This window comes from Lotus japonicus, chromosome 1, assembly GCF_012489685.1.
Source record: "Lotus japonicus ecotype B-129 chromosome 1, LjGifu_v1.2".
Lineage (NCBI taxonomy): Eukaryota > Viridiplantae > Streptophyta > Magnoliopsida > Fabales > Fabaceae > Lotus > Lotus japonicus.
This window is the reverse complement of record NC_080041.1, coordinates 89697422-89715826: the sequence shown is the minus strand read 5'-3', so window position 1 is coordinate 89715826 and position 18405 is coordinate 89697422. Positions and strand designations below refer to the sequence as shown.

General features: G+C 33.8%; 2 protein-coding genes across 11 annotated transcripts; one reads left to right on the top strand and one right to left on the bottom strand.

The window, feature by feature from the left end:
- Positions 1 to 1012: 1012 nt before the first annotated feature.
- Positions 1013 to 8852, bottom strand: LOC130727618 (UNC93-like protein 3). 7 transcript variants are annotated; one of them, XM_057578810.1, is made up of 5 exons: positions 7558 to 8852; positions 2354 to 2417; positions 2154 to 2267; positions 2003 to 2047; positions 1013 to 1398 (listed from the first exon to the last, which is right to left on the bottom strand). In XM_057578810.1, exons 1-5 carry the CDS (start codon positions 7626 to 7628, stop codon positions 1303 to 1305), a joined length of 390 nt encoding a protein of 129 aa, XP_057434793.1. In that variant the 5' UTR covers positions 7629 to 8852; the 3' UTR covers positions 1013 to 1302. The 7 variants fall into 7 exon arrangements, with proteins under 7 accessions (XP_057434793.1, XP_057434792.1, XP_057434794.1 ...); XM_057578809.1 differs by having other exon boundaries at positions 2154 to 2417; XM_057578811.1 differs by lacking the exon at positions 7558 to 8852 and adding an exon at positions 6566 to 7244 and having other exon boundaries at positions 2154 to 2432.
- Positions 8853 to 11084: 2232 nt separating this feature from the next.
- LOC130727612 (F-box/kelch-repeat protein At3g23880-like) lies at positions 11085 to 14346 on the top strand. 4 transcript variants are annotated; one of them, XM_057578798.1, is made up of 3 exons: positions 11085 to 11370; positions 11485 to 12626; positions 13991 to 14346. In XM_057578798.1, the coding sequence occupies exons 1-2, from the start codon at positions 11245 to 11247 to the stop codon at positions 12601 to 12603; spliced, it is 1245 nt and encodes a 414-aa protein (XP_057434781.1). In that variant the 5' UTR covers positions 11085 to 11244; the 3' UTR covers positions 12604 to 12626; positions 13991 to 14346. The 4 variants fall into 4 exon arrangements, with proteins under 4 accessions (XP_057434781.1, XP_057434779.1, XP_057434780.1 ...); XM_057578796.1 differs by having other exon boundaries at positions 13988 to 14346; XM_057578797.1 differs by having other exon boundaries at positions 11485 to 12630.
- The last annotated feature ends 4059 nt before the right edge of the window (positions 14347 to 18405 follow it).

Below are 18405 nucleotides of genomic sequence, written 5' to 3'. Positions count from 1 at the left end.
AGTAGTCTGGGACTTTGGGCAAAAGCATAAAATTTGTATTATGTTTGATAAGTTGAGCAACAACAATTTTATTCACTTTGTGCACATTTGTTTGTACAGTCTAGGAGGAAGGGGGTGGTGTGGTTCCTAACGATTGCCAACTACATGGTGTTGAGTTTTTCAGTACAAAATCAAATATTGGAATCATAACAAAATCTTTAATTTTTTTTATATATGCTTTTTTTTCACGATTTTTTTAATGTACATATATGTTTTTTTTTAATATTTTTAATATCAAATGAGAATTAATTTGTGAGTGACACCTCATCAAATTTGCATGAGAATTAATCTGGGTGTGACACCTCATCAAATTAGCATGATGGAAGTTCTTCTTTTTTAATATACTAGTGTTTTTTTTACCCGTGCGTTGCACGGAGAATATGACATCGTATTTGATACGTCAATTAATACCTTGATTATTAAAAATATATTAAACAACAGATGAAATAGAAGAGTCTGGAATGCTAAGAAAAGTGGACCAAAATACTTCTCTTCTAATCCTAATTGAGATCAACAAGAACTCGTTTGACATTCTTCATGAACATGAAGACAATAGCACAAATCATACATCTAAGGAATTACCAACATATTAAAAAACAGATGAAATAGAAGAGTCTGAAATGCTAAGCAAAGTGGTCAAAAAGTCTTAAAATTGAACTCTTGTTGCATAGATTGAAATCCGTGCAATTAAATAACTAATAAAAAGATTGGTTAACAAAATCTCAAATACTGCCAAACATATAAGGGGATGGTTTAATGATGGCAAGTTTGAATAGCTTTGGATATAGATGTGGATATAGTTTGGTGTCAGGAAGTTTTGCTGATATTTGTTTGTCTATGTCATCTCCTGTTTTAATTTTATGTTGTGGTTTCAGCCACAAAAGGGTTGTGTGCCAAACCCCTCTTCTAGAACTCAATGGTGTACATTCTTGAAAAAAAATATAAAATCTCAAACCACAACTTATGTACATAGTTCGAAGGTTATTAGTAAAATTGTTAATTGGAAATTCGAGGTCTAAAAATCGTGAATATGACGTACAGCATCAGAAGCACCGAATATTTTCCCTTTTTTTAAATCAGATATGAGTCTATCGAGCTTCATTTTGAAAACACGAACACAAATGTTTGGACAGTCTTCTACATTTAGATTCCTAGGTTGCACAAACCTTTGAATTTCACACCAAGCTGAATTGCAAGTAAATGTTATGAAGAGGTCTGGGTACCCAAATTTCTTGAAGATGCATGGCCATTGCATCCTTGAAATTATTGAACATATAGCGATGTCCACCAGTAAAAGATGGGGGCAAAATAACTCGCTTCCAACAGAAGAAGGATTCGTCTCTCCCTTGTCGATGGCTTCTGCAATGCCATTTAAATAATCAGCTCTAATCAACTCTTGATTACTCTGAATGTAAGAGAGTCTGCTAGCTTCAATCATGGTAAAAGTGTCAACCACAAACTATTGAAACAACATTTTAGCATTAACAACATTTCCAAACTCATTTAAGTGTAAACGTATCATTGTTATCATCGTTATAATAAAATTAAACAACCCATATTGTTTGCATCTGAATTATACATAAAGGACTCTTAAAAACAACTACTTCTCTAATTTTATATCACCCAAATTACATGTGCTTATAAAAAAAACACCCAAATTACATGTAATCATTTTAAAAATTGTAATACCCGTACAACATGAATATGTTTTCACTGTTTATAATTTTTTGGATGCATTCATGGATAAATCCATCGTCCATTGTACTATACAAAATAATTAGTATAAGAAATTTTTCTAAGAAAATGAAGAAATAGAAAGTAGAATACTTGACTATGACTCTTTATATGCACTTCAATATATAATAAGACTTACAAAAAATAGGCTCCATATTTGTAACACACTAAAATCCAATTCTTCAAAGTACAATCTCATTGCAAACTGTCAAGAATAACCACCACATACCTTCCCATCATTGAGTAGAGCAAATGTAATAAGATTTCCAATAAACTGCAAAACAAATTTTTTTAATCAATTTTGAATTCTAAACAGCTTTTTATTTAAAGAAACAGACACAACAAAGTGACCAATCGTGAGTAAAAAATAATATGATCACCTGGTGGAGGGCAAACACAGCCCAGAATTCCCCATTGAAGTCACCAATTACTGCACCTTCATCCAACTTGTTATCTGTAGCATGACTCCGTGCAGTGGAAGTGAGATATATTCCCTGACAGGTCATACTTAAATTAGTAAAGATGCTCGAGGCTAATGACAATTTGAAGAAACTACAGAACTTTGACATGTTACATGTACTTCTCCAACCCATATTATAGAAGCACAAAAACCAAGATACCAAGAGGCCGGAACCAGTGTATACCTGCAGGAAGAATCACTCCATGATAGCATTGTTTCAGCAACATATTCATAAAACAAAAAAGAAATGATGCTCAGATATAAGAGCAGAACTATGAACAGGTATGAACATCCATAAATGACGGTCAATCTTTGGGGGGGGGGGGGAGGTTTGAGGTAGTTTTTGGTCCTTATAATTGAACACATAAAATCTACACCTACCATTAACATATCCTTCACGATTTGAATGCATTACATAGTAAAGTAATTTGGAAGATTGAATAGGGAAAATATTTTAAGATTTTAAAATTTCATGAAAAAGTTTCTCAGATTTCAAAATTTCAAATGAGCCAAGATAGATTTGTTTTGTAAATAAATTTTAGGTGAACCTTATCCTGGAATTAACATTAAATAAAAATATGATAAATTAAGATAAAATCAAGAAATAAACAATCTAAATCCTAATCAAATCTAAAATTAAAAAATGTACTAATTTAAGATAGATAAAAACTACCAAAATCTAGCAAATTACAATAAAACTCATAAAATCATGAATTAAATAAAAATCGGAAAATTCAATAAAAATACCATAAAAATTAATCAACACTCTCAAAATAAATCGAAAATAAAATAAAAGACGCAAGATAAAATCAAGAAATAAACAACCTAAATCCTAATCAAATCTAAAATTTTAAAAGGTAATAAATAAAGATAGATAAAAGCTACAAAAATCTAGCAAATCACAATAATAAAATCAAGAAATAAACAACATAAATCCTAATCAAATCTAAAATTAAAAAATGTACTAATTAAAGATAGATAAAAACTACCAAAATCTAGCAAATCACAATAAAAACTCATAAAATCCTGAATTAAATAAAAATCCAAAAATTCAATAAAAATACCATAAAAATAAATCAATACTCTCAAAATAAATCGAAAATAAAATAAAAGACCCAAGATAAAATCAAGAAATAAACAACATAAATCCTAATCAAATCTAAAATTTTAAAAGGTAATAAATAAAGATAGATAAAAGCTACAAAATCTAGGAAATCACAATAAAAACTCATAAAATCCTGAATTAATTAAAAATCCGAAAATTCAATAAAAATACCATAAAAATTAATTAATACTCTAAAAATAAATAATAAGATATATTAAGATAAAATCATGAAATAAAAAAACCTAAATCCTAATCAAATCTAAAATTTAAAAAGGTACTAAATAAATATAGATAAAAACTATCAAAATCTAGCAAATCACAATAAAAACTCATAAAATCCTGAATTAATTATAAATCCGAAAATTCAAAAAAAATACCATAAAAATTAACTAATACTCTAAAAATAAATCAAAAATAAATTAAGATAAAATCAAGAAATAAACAACCTAAATCCTAATCAAATCTAAAATTTATAAATTTATTTTTTTATGAGAATTAACCTGAGAATGACACGTGAAATTTTTTTTATGAGAATTAACGTGAGAATGACACGTCACTAAGAATTAACGTGAGAATGACACGTCACTAAATCAGATAGAAGTTCTTGGTAATAAATAAAGATAGATAAAAGCTACAAAAATCTAGCAAATCACAATAAAAACTCATAAAATCCTGAATTAATTAAAAAACCGAAAATTCAATAAAAATACCAAAAAAATTAATTAATAATCTAAAAATAAATAATAAGAAATATTAAGATAAAATCATGAAATAAACAACCTAAATCTTAATCAAATCTAAAATTTAAAAAGGTACTAAATAAATATAGATAAAAACTATCAAAATCTAGCAAATCACAATAAAAACTCATAAAATCCTGAATTAATTATAAATCCGAAAATTCAATAAAAAGACCATAAAAATTAATTAACAATCTAAAAATAAATAATAAGATATATTAAGATAAAATCATGAAATAAACAACTTAAATCCTAATCAAATCTAAAATTTAAAAAGGTACTAAATAAATATAGATAAAAACTATCAAAATCTAGCAAATCACAATAAAAACTTGTAACACCCCAACTTTTGGGGGTCACAATTAGTAACCTATTAAATAAAATGGAATTATTTTCCAACAAGGATTTAATAAAAGTGGGTATATTTTTTTTTTCGTTTGCTTTCTTTCCAAAACATTTCCAAAACCTGATATGTATACTCTTACCCAAACCCTTACATCCGGCCTTGACAAGGCAAGCACCCGTGAGTGACGACGGATGTTCAAGTCGTATAAAATATACAGTGAAGTAATATCTTAACCGACAACAAAGTTCAAAATGTGATAACACCCTAAGTCCAATATACTTCCTACAATCCCCTCACTGGAGATTCGCAGAAGAGTAATGCATCGGAACCTACCCAAGACCAAAGTAAGTATTACAATCTTCCTTACGAGCTTCAACCAATGACGGTAAGCTTCTCTACCCAAGGCTCCAGCCTTACATCTAACTATTATTTTACAAGTCTTTGGTTGGTTCACTCACTCCAAGCAAATCTTCTCGTCAATCAGTCCAATCACCTCCTTACAGCAATCAACAGCTACTCGAAGCAACACCTATTAGGGCCTGGCAGTTTGCCGACCGCCCAAACACAAACAAAGCAAACAAGGCAGAAAGGGTCAACTTCCTAGAGTAATGTAATATAAGTCCTAGCTAGATTTAGTATAGTTATATAGCGTGTGAATAATAATTAGACACAGCATAAGTCGTTCTCTATCCTTTGAACGTCAAGTTATCAGTCCATCACTCGCCGCCTGCGCCTAGATGTATCTTCATTCCCTTGCCAGGGCAGCGTCACGTCTCACTAATGGAAATGCACGACTCGGCGGTCAATCATCTAGCACGATGAGCTCTATACTCTCTAATCAACAAACAGATAACAGGATCAAGGACTATCCCCTTAATCGATCCAAATGATAGGAGTTAAGGTCTAACCTCTTAGGAAAAATAACAAATAGTACGACTAAGGTCAATCCTCTAAATCAACTAACACATAATAGGATTAAGGTCCAGCCACTTCAATCCAAGGTCAAATAATATGATTAAGGTCCAACCACTTTAATCAAATAGCAAAGAATAGGATTAAGGTCCAGCCACTTTAATCCACAAGCAAATAATAGGATTAAGGTCCATCCTCTTTAATCCATAAGCAAATAATAGGATTAAGGTCCATCCTCTTTAATCCAATAACGAATAATATGGTTAAGGTCATACCACTTAATCAAAGAGTAATTAATAGGATTAAGGTCCAGCCACTTTAATCCAGGGGTAAACAATACGATTAAGGTCCATCCTCTCTAATCGATGGATAAATAATATGATTAAGGACAAACCTCTTAATCAAAGAATAATTAATAGGATTAAGGACAAGCCCCTTAATCAAGTCATGCAGGTATGCAAGAGCTAGCAAACCACGATTCGTCCTCACCCGGATACATGTCTAGCTATGGTTCATGTCTCTATCATTTTTCCCTAAGGTAAACGTCGGTCCATTGACCAATCACTTCACACAAGGAGTAGCACCTGCACTTAATGGCGGTTCTACTCATAACGGCTCCTCTTCATGATATTCACAACTCGAATCATTATCTTTCCTCGAACCTCGAATCTTCGTCCCTTCCCATTTTCGAATTCATTTCATATCCTAAGTTTTCCTCAAAATGGTTTATCTTTATTATTCAAAGTGTTCTATTTTGAGTTAATTCATTATGGAATTTATTCTCAAATCAAGTCTTATGCATTCATTTGTTTCAAAATCTAACAAGTCAAAAGATCAATATCATCCCCAAGTTCTCTTTCCTGAGAAAACCTCGATCCATCACGTCAGCAGTAGCTCAGACCTTCCGTCGGGTCCTACTTGCTAACTCTTAAAACACTCCGCATTCGAAGTCGATATACCCATAAGGTTTGGGCATAAAACAGATTCATGCACTTTTGCAATTTAAAGGAATAAAACATGTCTATCCACTATAAAAGAATAAGACGGAAACCAGTAAACGGCCGAAGCCTCCAGAAAACGGAGACGCACGCCTCTATCAGTTCACAATGGCCGAAGCCTCATAAAACATTTTCCCAGTCCAGTCCAACAGTCATAATCAAAAGCAATAAACAGGTCGAAGTTATCGACGCCTAAATCATATAGCTAATAACTAGGAGAGTTGCCCTTACCTTAGCCAATTTTCTTCCTAAACTGCAACTCCAATCCTATCACATCTTTGTTTTCCGCGTCGGCTTGCTTCCTTCTATTCTTTAGCTTCGTCGCAATGCGCTTTCGTCCTTCGTACCCTTCACAAGTTCACATACTAAACCTTAGCCTCTAAAGTCACATCTAAAGTTCCATAACAAACTTAGCCAATCTTTCTAGCTCACTTAGGCTAAATGCACAAACTTTATGTTTCAAGGACTAAAGTCCAAAGATAAAATATTTGTGAGTTTTAAAGAAAGGTCCTTTAAAAAAACACATTTCGCAAACAACTCCTCAACTTTTAAATAATTCAACCCTAGTCCCTTGATAAGCACATAATCACGAAAAGGTCCTCACATAAAAGTAAGTTCTTTTTCAACCCTCAATCTTTTATAAATTTATTAAATAAACCCCAGTACTTTTATAATTAAAGTTTAACCCAAAACTCTTCAACCTCTTGTGTTTTAATCCTAAAGTTTTCCCATAATAAACTTTTAGTCCTCACACTTAGCTTATGATTCTCACTAAACAAAAACAAGTTTCAGAATTGATTTTTCCAAACCCAAAACACATGCCATAGGCTCGGTCACATCTACATACCTAGGTATAAATTTTCATTTTTCCTAAAATCACTTCCAAAGCCATTTCTTTTACATTTAAAAAATAAATAATTAAGGCATAAATTAAAATCATTAAAATCTCAAAATCACTTAACTCAAAAAAACAACTTTTTAGAAAACTAATCGGTGAAATCCATAGATCCGGTGATGGGGATTAACATTTGTAAAAGCACTTTGGAAAAAGCTCTAATTGAAAATTTTACAAAGACAAGAACTCAACCTTTTTGGAAATAAAAACCATGGTTCACTAGATCCTTTCCATAGTCATAACTTTAATGAAGATACTAGGTGTGGAAACTAAAAGGGTAAATTTAATTGACTAAGAAGATGATCAAAGAAAAGAGAAGAAGTTTTACCATAAAATTGGAAGATGAAGATGATGGTGCTGCACAAGAGAGGAATCACGTGAGGGAGGAAAAGGGACCATGATGTGCGTTTTTTTATGCTGCCCAGGGGAAGGAAAAGAGAGAAAAAGTTAGAGGAAGAAGAAATGGAACATGATGAGGTTTGCTGTAAAGAGAAAATGAAAGTGAACAAGAGAGAATTTGGAATTGTAATGAATGCTAATGCAATCTGAATTGAAGGAGAGCAGCGTGAGTGGACAAGAGAGTGGTACCAGATATATACATATATATAGAAAATAGAGAAGAAGAAGGATAAGAAAGAAAGATTATGGTCTGCTGCAAGATAGAAAGAAACGTGACAATGAAAAAGAAGGAGGGAGTGAACGTGAGTCACAGAGGATGAGGATGGATTATTAGATATTTAGGGAAGATATTTATAAAACCGGTACGAATTGATTTAGACACTGAAGAATTTAGCTCACAAGGTTAAGAGAAAAATATAGAGTTGATATATTACTTTACCAAAAATTATGAGAGACTCTATGAAATAATGAAATATAAGTTTGGATCACTTTGAGCAAATTAAAATGATCCATTGACAAAGAAATGAGTAAAAACTGAGCTAAAGAATATTTGTGAGACGATCAGAACAAATATGAAGTTGTCATATTATGCATCAGAGTTAAGTATCTCTCTATAAAATGTCGATACTTGTTCCTGGTTCATTTAAGTGAGAAAATAGCTTGAACGTAGTATGGGTTGAAATATGCCGCAAAACTACTTTTTGCGTTTGACGTCGAATGAAGAAACTTCCTTCTGAAGAAAGATTGGAAACAGCAAGAGAAATGGGTGTACGCGTGTGGAATCTTCGTTTGAAGCTCCGAATAGAAAAAGTCTTCATCGTCCGTCGATTTTAGGGTTTCTGAACTATCAGGGATTCCGTTTCGGCAAACTTCCGAGAATTGGAATTTGACGTTCGTACATTCCAGGGTTTCGTATCGAAACGCTTGTTTATAGATGAATAAGAGAAGTTCTAACATTTCTCTGAAGATTTTTGGAATTAGTTTCTGTCGCGTCCTAAAGTGTAAATTAGCTATTTACTAGTGTCTTTGACCTAGGTTTAGGCGAATATTAGTCGTGCTATAACTCTTATCGGTTTTGATACAATCCTTGAACTTTTCCTGAACCTTCTCCTTCATAAATCTATTTCATCCAATAAACTCTCGTTCAGGTTTCCCTTCACGATACATCGAACTTATTCGTTAATAAGGAATTTCACTAATTTATTCTAAGCTTAAAATCTTGGGTCTCACAAAACTCATAAAATCCTGAATTAATTATAAATCCGAAAATTCAATAAAAATACCATAAAAATTAATTAATACTCTAAAAATAAATCAAAAATAAATTAAGATAAAATCAAGAAATAAACAACATAAATCCTAATCAAATCTAAAATTTAAAAATGTATTTTTTTATGAGAATTAACCTGAGAATGACACGTGTAATTTTTTTGTGAGAATGACACGTCACTAAAAATTAACGTGAGAATGACACGTCACTAAGAATTAACGTGAGAATGACACGTTACTAAATCAGCCTTATAGAAGTTCTTCTTTTTTAATATATATTGATTGATATTGATATTGATATTGATATTGATATTGACTGATATCGATATTGATGATTTGATTCACGTTAAAAAAAAGCCTCATTTCATGTAAATTCATTTTTTTTTGTCGAAGAAGTTTGTTAAAAGGCCCAAGGCCTAAACCCACACAGGCATTAGTTTTAACTTTTAACACCCCCCTTATTAATCTTACACCCTCTTTTATTTTCTAAATTCCCTTAATACTCTCTCTTATAAAGAGATAGTCAAAGTGTGATAGTATTTTCACGCATACTAAGTGTGAAACATTTTCACACTCAATGTGTGTGAAACGCTTAAAACGAAAGGAAGAAGGTGAAGAGAGAATAAAGATACTCAATTCGCACAATTGTGTTTCACACTCAAGGGTGTGAAACACAATTCAGTTTCGCACTCAAGATCAGTAGTGTGAATGGACTTTATTTTCAATTTTAAATTTTTTCGTTTCTTTAGAATTAGATTTCACACTCAAGTGTGTGAAACATTTTCAAATTTCACACTCAATAGTGTGAGTTATTGAAATGTTAATAATTTTTTAATTTTTTTTTGTTTTTTTATAATTTTCATTTGAAATCTTTTCAAATTTCACACTCAAGAGTGTGAAAGAACCAAGTGTTAATAATTTTATTTTAAATTTTAAATATTTAGTTTTTAATAATTAAATTTCACACTCAAATGTGTGAAACATTTTCAAATTTCACACTCAAGAGTGTGAGTTATTGAACTGTTAATAATTTTATTTTTAAAAAAAATTAATTTTTTTATATTTTCATTTAAAGCCTCATTTCATGTAAATTCATTTTTTTTTTGTCGAAGAAGTTTGTTAAAAGGCCCATGGCCTAAACCCACACAGGCATTAGTTTTAACTTTTAACACCCCCTTATTAATCTTACACCCTCTTTTATTTTCTAAATTCCCTTAATACTCTCTCTTATAAAGAGATAGTCAAAGTGTGATAGTATTTTCACACATACTAAGTGTGAAACATTTTCACACTCACTAAGTGTGAAACGCTTAAAACGAAAGGAAGAAGGTGAAGAGAGAATAAAGATACTCAATTCGCACAATTGTGTTTCACACTCAAGGGTGTGAAACACAATTCAGTTTCGCACTCAAGATCAGTAGTGTGAATGGACTTTATTTTCAATTTTAAATTTTTCGTTTCTTTAGAATTAGATTTCACACTCAAGTGTGTGAAACATTTTCAAATTTCACACTCAATAGTGTGAGTTATTGAAATGTTAATAATTTTTTAATTTTTTTTTTGTTTTTTTATAATTTTCATTTGAAATCTTTTCAAATTTCACACTCAAGAGTGTGAAAGAACCAAGTGTTAATAATTTTATTTTAAATTTTAAATATTTAGTTTTTAATAATTAAATTTCACACTCAAATGTGTGAAACATTTTCAAATTTTACACTCAAGAGTGTGAGTTATTGAACTGTTAATAATTTTATTTTTAAAAAAAATTAATTTTTTTATATTTTCATTTCACACTCAAGAGTGTGAAATATTTTCAAATTTCACCCTCAAGAGTGTGAAGGAACCAACTGTTAAGAATGTGAAAATGTTTTCCACTCACTGAGTGTGAAATACTTAAAACGAAAGGAGGAAGGTGAAGAAAGAACGAACATACATCGGTTCACACTTACAATGTATGAAATGTTTTCACATATCTTAAGTGTGAAAAGTGACAACGAAGAAAACTATGAGATGAGAGTAAAAGTAAAGGGTGGTGTGATAAACAAAAATGATGGTAGTGATAAGATAGGAAAAGGGATATGTTTGGAATGAAATTAAATTTTAAAGGGTATTTTAGATATTTTGGTGCATAAAGGAGGGTGGGAGAATAATTAAGGGGGTGTTAAAACTAATGCCCAACCCACACATGTAAATTCAGTTTAAGAAGATCCGAAAATGGAAAACTCTTGGGCTTGGAAGATTATACAACTAGATGAAGGAAAACTCCTCCAATTAAGCCCGTGCCTGCCTCTCAGTTAGCGACGCGCCGCCTTTCCTTCGGTCGTGCAGACCCACGCTTGCCCCTCCGATGGCCTCCCCGAGTTCAGCCCGTGCCTGCCTCTCAGTTAGCGACGCGCCGCCTTACTCTGTCCGTTCATCCATGTCCTCTGACGGTGCGAGTCCGCCGGAAGCCGCGTCTGTGTCTACCATCGAGGTAAATCATTTGATCGATCACAGTTGTAATTTGTAAACCCTAAACCCAAACAACAATTGCTATTGCTACTGTATCTATCTATCAATCTCACTTTGTGAATTCAATTCAATTCAGATTCAGATTCAAACACTGCATATTGACATGGATCGAGATTTGATAATTGAAATCCTTTTGAGGTTACCGGTGAAGTCTATTGTACGATTCAAGGCTGTGTGCAAGTTATGGAGATCTCTCATATCCGATCCCCTCTTTGCATCATTACATTTTCAACGTGCTGCTCCTTCACTCCTTTTCGCTGACTCTCATGCCATTCGAACCATTGACTTAGAGGGACCGCTTCAATCTCATCGTGTTTCTCAACCAATCAATTGTCACTTTTTGTCTAATTATCATGATTTATCGTCTAAACACGGTAACCGTATTTCGATTGAAGGTTCGTGTAGAGGCTTTCTGCTAATCACCTGGATTATTAATATTAGTCATCAGCACCCGTGGAATGATAGTCTCTACCTGTGGAATCCATCCACACATGTCCACAAACCAATACCTTCATCTCCTGTTGTTGACACCAATGTTTTTAATCATCTATTTGGATTTGGTTACGATTCCTCGACAGATGACTACTTGGTGGTTCGAGTGCCCGTGGCGGACGGTAACCAACCTACTCATTTACCAGATGTGCAGTTTTTCTCATTGAGAGCTAATATGTGGAAATATACTGAGGGTGTTGATTTGCCTCCCTTGACCACTATTGACACTTGTACTGGGTTGCTCTTTAACGAGGCTATTCACTGGGCGGTTAGTAACTGGGTCGATGGTGTTACGACCATGTTTATTATTGCCTTTGATTTAATGGAAAAGAGACTCTTAGAGATACCCATGCCTCATGGTCTTCTTTTCCCTTGGTTTAATTTGTGGGTGCATGGAAGATTTTTAAGTCTATCAATTATGCAGAGAGATGGTACATGTGAAATATGGGTTATGAAGAAATACAAAGTACAGACATCTTGGACCAAGACTCTTGTTCTATCTACGGAGATATATCCCTTCCCAATATGCTCTACAAAAGGTGGTGATATTGTTTTATATTCTGGATCAAAAGTGAAAAAGTATAGTGGTGAAGGAGTAGAACAAGAAGAACAACTAGAGTATCCGAACCATTGTGGTTTACTAGTTGCATCAGTGCCCATATATACAGAGTCAATGCTTTCACTCCCTGATGTTAGCGACTGAAATCTCCACAAGAGCTTCGATTTGTAAGTAAGCTCCTCAACTTTCACTTTCAATTTGTTAGAAACACATTTATTTCCCTTTTAATATGCCTTCTATTATAGTTGTAATGTTTGTGGAGTTATAGTTCTAGTCGTTAAATATCTGGAGATTCATCCATGTAGTAGGGAGTTTTTTAATGGCTTTTAGAGGCAACTTTGGACTAACACTCCTAACCACAAAGACTCTAATAGTTGCTGTTTTGGTTTGGATTCTAACTTTGAGGAACCTTACTATGCTGGATGTAGTGAACTCCTTTTCCAAGATGGAAAGACTAATAGTTTCATATGGGTAACAACCATGGCAATATAATGACACAAAACCTATCATTGATTACAATTCTAAGATGACAAGAATAGGATTAGCCTCACTCGAAAATGGAAGTAGGAAAATGGGTGATTTTATGCCTATTGTGATTTTGGTGGAGGGATAGGAGATCCTCTGCAATGAAATTCTAAAACTGAGTTGTTGGAAGCTGTACTAAGAAACCTTAATTATGGTTGTGGCTTTCGTTATGCTCTCAATTCATTCATTCATTACTACCCACAATTTGTGAAGAATGATCCATTTATTATTTGAAAACAAACATATATACATTTTAAATAGGTTCCTTTTACTAGGACAATGTGTGGAAATGATGTACAAGAATAGTATTTAGACTTAATTCTTTTTTTTTTGATGGGTATTTAGACTTAATTCTTAATATCAAGTTAAGTTAAGGAATAATTGATCATGAGATGGATTGTCACGAAACTTACTGTAATTCAGAAAAATCAATTTGCTAGAAGTCCATGTTCAGTTTACTAGCTCAAACAGCTGCATATATCATGAGGTCATGATGAGGCTGTTAGATGGCAAAGTAATCTGCAGTGGAAGTTTTGGCTAGACTTTATTAGGCTTGACTTTTCCTTCATCTATTTTTTTTTATAGCTTTCATACCCAGCCTATTAAATAAAATGTTGGAACATATTACTGTACTAACTTTCAGTGGTAGAAGAAGAATAAATTCAAGGGCATGTAATTTGATCTATTTTTGTGAGGCTCATCTAGGAAATAGTTCATATCACAACTAAGGGCATATTTGAATAAGAATCTCAAAAGGGTTACAAAATTATGGTTTGATCTCTTACTTTGGTTTCTTTTAATAGCACTTTGACAGATCTTAATATTTGATTAGTTGGAAATGAATTGGTATCAAATGTTGTTTCATATTGTTGATAGTGATGGACTTTTAATCTGCTATGCATTTTAAGCTTTAATCTAATGAGAGATTTTTTAATTATAAGTATATGAAATGTTATGGTACTTATGATCTGAGTTTTTGTTATTGATTTTGACTTTTGAGCAGCAGTTAGTGGGGCTGGTGGCATCATTCACGTATGTTGGTGAAGTGATCAATGAAAAATTGGCACACACTGAAGCTGAAATCCTTCATAGAGATCCATGGAGAAGAAAGGAAGCCATGGGGAGTCCATTAGGATCTTGACTACAAGGAGTGAAGACCCAGTTAATTTATATGAAGGATTACAAGCCCAATGGAGGTTTTATTTCAATTAATCAATTGATTTCAAATTATTGGAACAAATGTTTCATTTGCAATTTAATCTCTACAAATAATAGCTCGGTTAATTTATTTGTAATCGGAGTTTTTTTCTACATTCTCATTATATTTTGGATTAATGGTATATCAAACTATTTGTGTGACAACTTTTTTTAATTGTTAGAACATTTATTTATATCAACTCACATATTCAATTCTTGCATACTATACTTTCGTATACCTCACGTTATATGTTAAAAAAATTCACGGGGACGAACAATTTACACGAACAATTTAAGTAAGGGTTAACATACACACAGTCTATGATTATCTAGAATTAAATTACATGTTTCAATTTAAATGGGGAGGAACATTTTATTTTAACATTTTAACAATGGCAATATAATGACACAAAACCTATCATTGATTACAATTCTTAGATGACAAGAATAGGTTTAGGCTCACTCGAATATGGAACTAGGAAATGGGTGATTTTATGCCTATTGTGATTTTGGTGGAGGGATAGGAGGTCCTCTGCAATGAAATTCTAAAACTGTGTTGTTAGGACTTAGGAGCTGTACTAAGAAACCTTAATTATGCGTTTTTGGCTTTCATTATGCTCTCAATTGATTCATTGATATCCACAGTTTGTTTGTGAAGAAAGATCCATTTGTTGAAAACAAACATATATACATTTTAAAAATGTTGGAACATATTACTGTAGCTAACTTTCAGTGGTAGAAGAAGAATATTTTTAATCTTCTCTGTATAAAATTCAAGGGCATGTAATCTGATCCATTTTTGTGAGGCTCAGTGGCGGAGCTTGAGCAAAATATTAGGAGGAGCTAAAATAAGACTTTAAACAACAAGCTAATTAAACCCACATGCAAGAACAATATACAAGAAATTACCTCTATAGCTATGAGTTGATCCCCATAAAAATGGGGTTAAAAAAAGCTTTGAGTTTGAGAGCTGCACACAAAGAATGACGTTCGAGCAAGGAAAACAAAAGAAAATTAAGATAAAAATGTTGAGTTAGAATTAGAAATATGAAGTTTTCACACAAGAGGGTGAAAGTTTGGAAGCAAAGTTGGAAAAACCCACTAGAACTAGATGGAAGACAAAAAGTTACGGGAGAAAGAAATGAGAGGCTTATGTAGGAAGCTTAAAATTTGGGCAAAAGTTACATTTCTTTCTAATGTTTATCATTAGGCTTAATCCAGTTTTTGGTCCCCAACCTTTGTCATAAATATGGCTTTAGTCCCTCGCCGGCGTAAAGGTGGGGGTTGGTCCCCAGTTTTTGGCAAAATGATTGGTTTTGGTCCTTCCGGATGGGTGGGTCAACGCCGGAGCTCCGCCAGCTGATGTGGCCCTTACCACGTCAATTAATGAGCTTATGTGGCTTTTCTTTTTCTTTTTCATTTAAATTCTAAAGCTTATTTATAATTAATAATTTAATTATTATAGCAATTAATGATCATCTTCATCACCATCAGCAGTTCAAAAGAAAAACACCATCATCATCAATCTCCTTTTTTTCTCATCAGCCCACACCCAGATCTACCCCCATCAAATGCCCACTAACACCAGACTTGATTTCCCCCTCCCCCTCTTCGTTCAACCTCCCCCCTCTCGCCCTGGGTTTCGATCTGCCATAGCTAGTGTAAGATTTCTAAGTTTGTGTTCTTTTTTCTGCACTGGTTCGGGGAGACGACGTGGGTGTGGTAGCGCGCCACCATGTCGCGGACGATGGCCGGGGTCCTTATGAGGACGGTGTCGCGGTGGAGGTCGTGGCAGTTAACAGCGGCAATGTGATTGATCCGGTGGAGGAGGAGGGATGAGGAGATCGAAGAAGAGGAGGTTGAACTGGGTGAAGAAGATAACATCTAACCGAAGAACCAAAATCTTCAGATCTACCATGTGGGTATGGTAGCGGTGGGTTGGGGTTATGGGTTTTAGAAACCGAATGCATCAGAAAGAAGAAGAGATGAGATTGTGAAGGTTCGAACCTTATCAGATCTTGTTTACCAATTTGGAGGCGGAGGAGGAGGCCGGCGGCGGTGGAATCGTCGGCCATGGCGAGGTTGACCCAGTCATCGTGGTCACATATTTGGTGGGTGGTATTTGTTGGAATGTTTTGAATAAATGGAAATAATTATAATAATAAAGGAAATGAATAAGGAGTGGAAGGTTGGTTTATCTGCGTGTGCTTGTGCTCCTTGGCTTTTCTGGCTTTTTCATTCTACTCTAATGTTCTAGATTTATCTCCTTGGCTTCTCTGGAAAATTGGTGGATGAGTCTGCTGAAAGTGGCAGAGGAAGATGGTGAAACCACATTCAAACATAGTATTTTTTGCTAATTTTTCTGGGTTTGATGAATGACCCTTTATGTACCTTTGTGATTAATATGAAGATGGATGATGAAGAGCAAAATCTGGGTTTTTGATTTGATGAAGAGATTTGTAATTAATAATTAGATGAAGGATTAATTAGGAAAAAGGAATTAAAGGGTTTAATTATGGTTTTTTTTATAGAATTTAAATGAAAAAGAAAAAGAAAAGCCACCTAAGCTCATTAATTGACGTGGCAAGGGCCACATCAGCTGGAGGAGCTCCGGCGTTGACCCAACCGGCCGGAAGGACCAAAACCAATCATTTTGCCAAAAACTGGGGACTAACCCCCACCTTTACGCCGGCGAGGGACTAAAGCCATATTTATGACAAAGGTTGGGGACCAAAAACTGGATTATTAAGCTTCACATTATTAAGCTTCACATTTTTGTCTGATATGTCTGGCCACACTCCTTTTACACACGTAATATTATATGTCATATATTACTACTAGTACTCAAATATGACTTGGAGACTGGGGGAGCTGAAGCTCCTCCCGGTCACTTATAAGCTCCGCCTCTGGTGAGGCTCATCTTGGGAATAGTTCATACCACAACTAAGGGCATGTTTGAATAAGAATCTAAAAAGGGTTACAAACTTATGGTTTGGTCTCTTTCTTTTGTTTCTTTTAATAACACTTCGACAGATCTTCATATTGATTAGTTGGACATGAATTGGTATCAAATGTTGTTTCATATTGCTGACAGTGATGGACTTTTAATTTGCTATGTGTTTTAAGCTTTAATCGAATGAGAGATTTTAATTATAAGTATATGGTCATAAACAACTTATTATAAGATAAGCTTAAATAAGCTTTTCCAAACAGGGCTCAAAATGCTATCTTCTACTTCCTGGAATCGAATGCCAAAGCCTAGAGAATCATTTAAGTATCTAAAACATATGGAGTCAAGAAATTCTCAACATTTGGTATATAATTTATATTTCAGGTTGTCCCTACAGCATGGAAATCTGTTTTTACCACGGATGAGAAAGAACGTGAGAAGAATATTGAAGAATCCTCCAAGGCTCTGCAATTTCTTGAGAATGAGGTGAAGGACCATAAGTTCTTGGGGGGAGATGAGTTTGGGTTTGTGGACATTCTGCGGTGTTCATAGCTTTTTGGATCCCTGTGATCCAAGAAGTAATAGGATTGCAGTTGTTCACAGCTGAAAATTTTCCCAAGCTCTACATATGGAGTCAAGAAATTCTCAACCACCCAGTCGTCAAAGAGTGCCTGCCTCCCAAAGAGCCACTTTTTGCCATGTGCAAAGCTCACTATAAAGCATTGTTGGTGTTGGGGTTGATTGTCAAATCCCACATTGCCAAGTTTCTAAAATAAAGAAGGAGATTAAAAATTAGCTATTGGAGAAGTCCCACATCGCTTAGTGTGGTGAAGCAAGGGGAAGACCAAGGCTATATATTGGACCTAGGTTCTTTGTTTTTAGATGCATCAGTCAGTACTCAGTAGCACTTTAAACTTATATCTGACTGAGTTTAATATTTGCTTTGTGAGAGTGTGGTTGTACTGGGGCATTGGGGTGAGAGTAACAGAAGTCTATGTGTTGTAACAATTTTCACATAGTGATATTTCTCTGATTGTTGGTTTAGACAACGTTCGTGGTTTTTTCTCCGGTTTTGGAGTTTCCACGTAATTTTCTTGTGTTGTGATTGTGTTTAATTTTTCTTCAGCTGTGTTATTTTCCAACAGTTGGTACCTCAAAATAGATCTGAATCTCAGCATTGAGCTGTTGCAATTTGAATTTCATATCAAATTGATTGATATATGTAAACCTAGGATTTCTCCATGTGAAAAAATTCCTAGGATCGATGCTCATGT

Coding starts and splice junctions, on each gene's coding strand:
- LOC130727618 (XM_057578807.1), bottom strand. CDS start 2,623: ATGTTAATGGTAGGTGTAGATTTTATGTGTTCAATTATAAGGACCAAA. Junction 2,268..2,347: donor TATGGGTTGGAGAAGTACAT/GTAACATGTCAA, acceptor ATGACCTGTCAG/GGAATATATCTCACTTCCAC. Junction 1,399..2,002: donor CTCTACTCAATGATGGGAAG/GTATGTGGTGGT, acceptor ATGGCATTGCAG/AAGCCATCGACAAGGGAGAG.
- LOC130727612 (XM_057578798.1), top strand. CDS start 11,245: ATGGCCTCCCCGAGTTCAGCCCGTGCCTGCCTCTCAGTTAGCGACGCG. Junction 11,371..11,484: donor CGTCTGTGTCTACCATCGAG/GTAAATCATTTG, acceptor AATTCAATTCAG/ATTCAGATTCAAACACTGCA.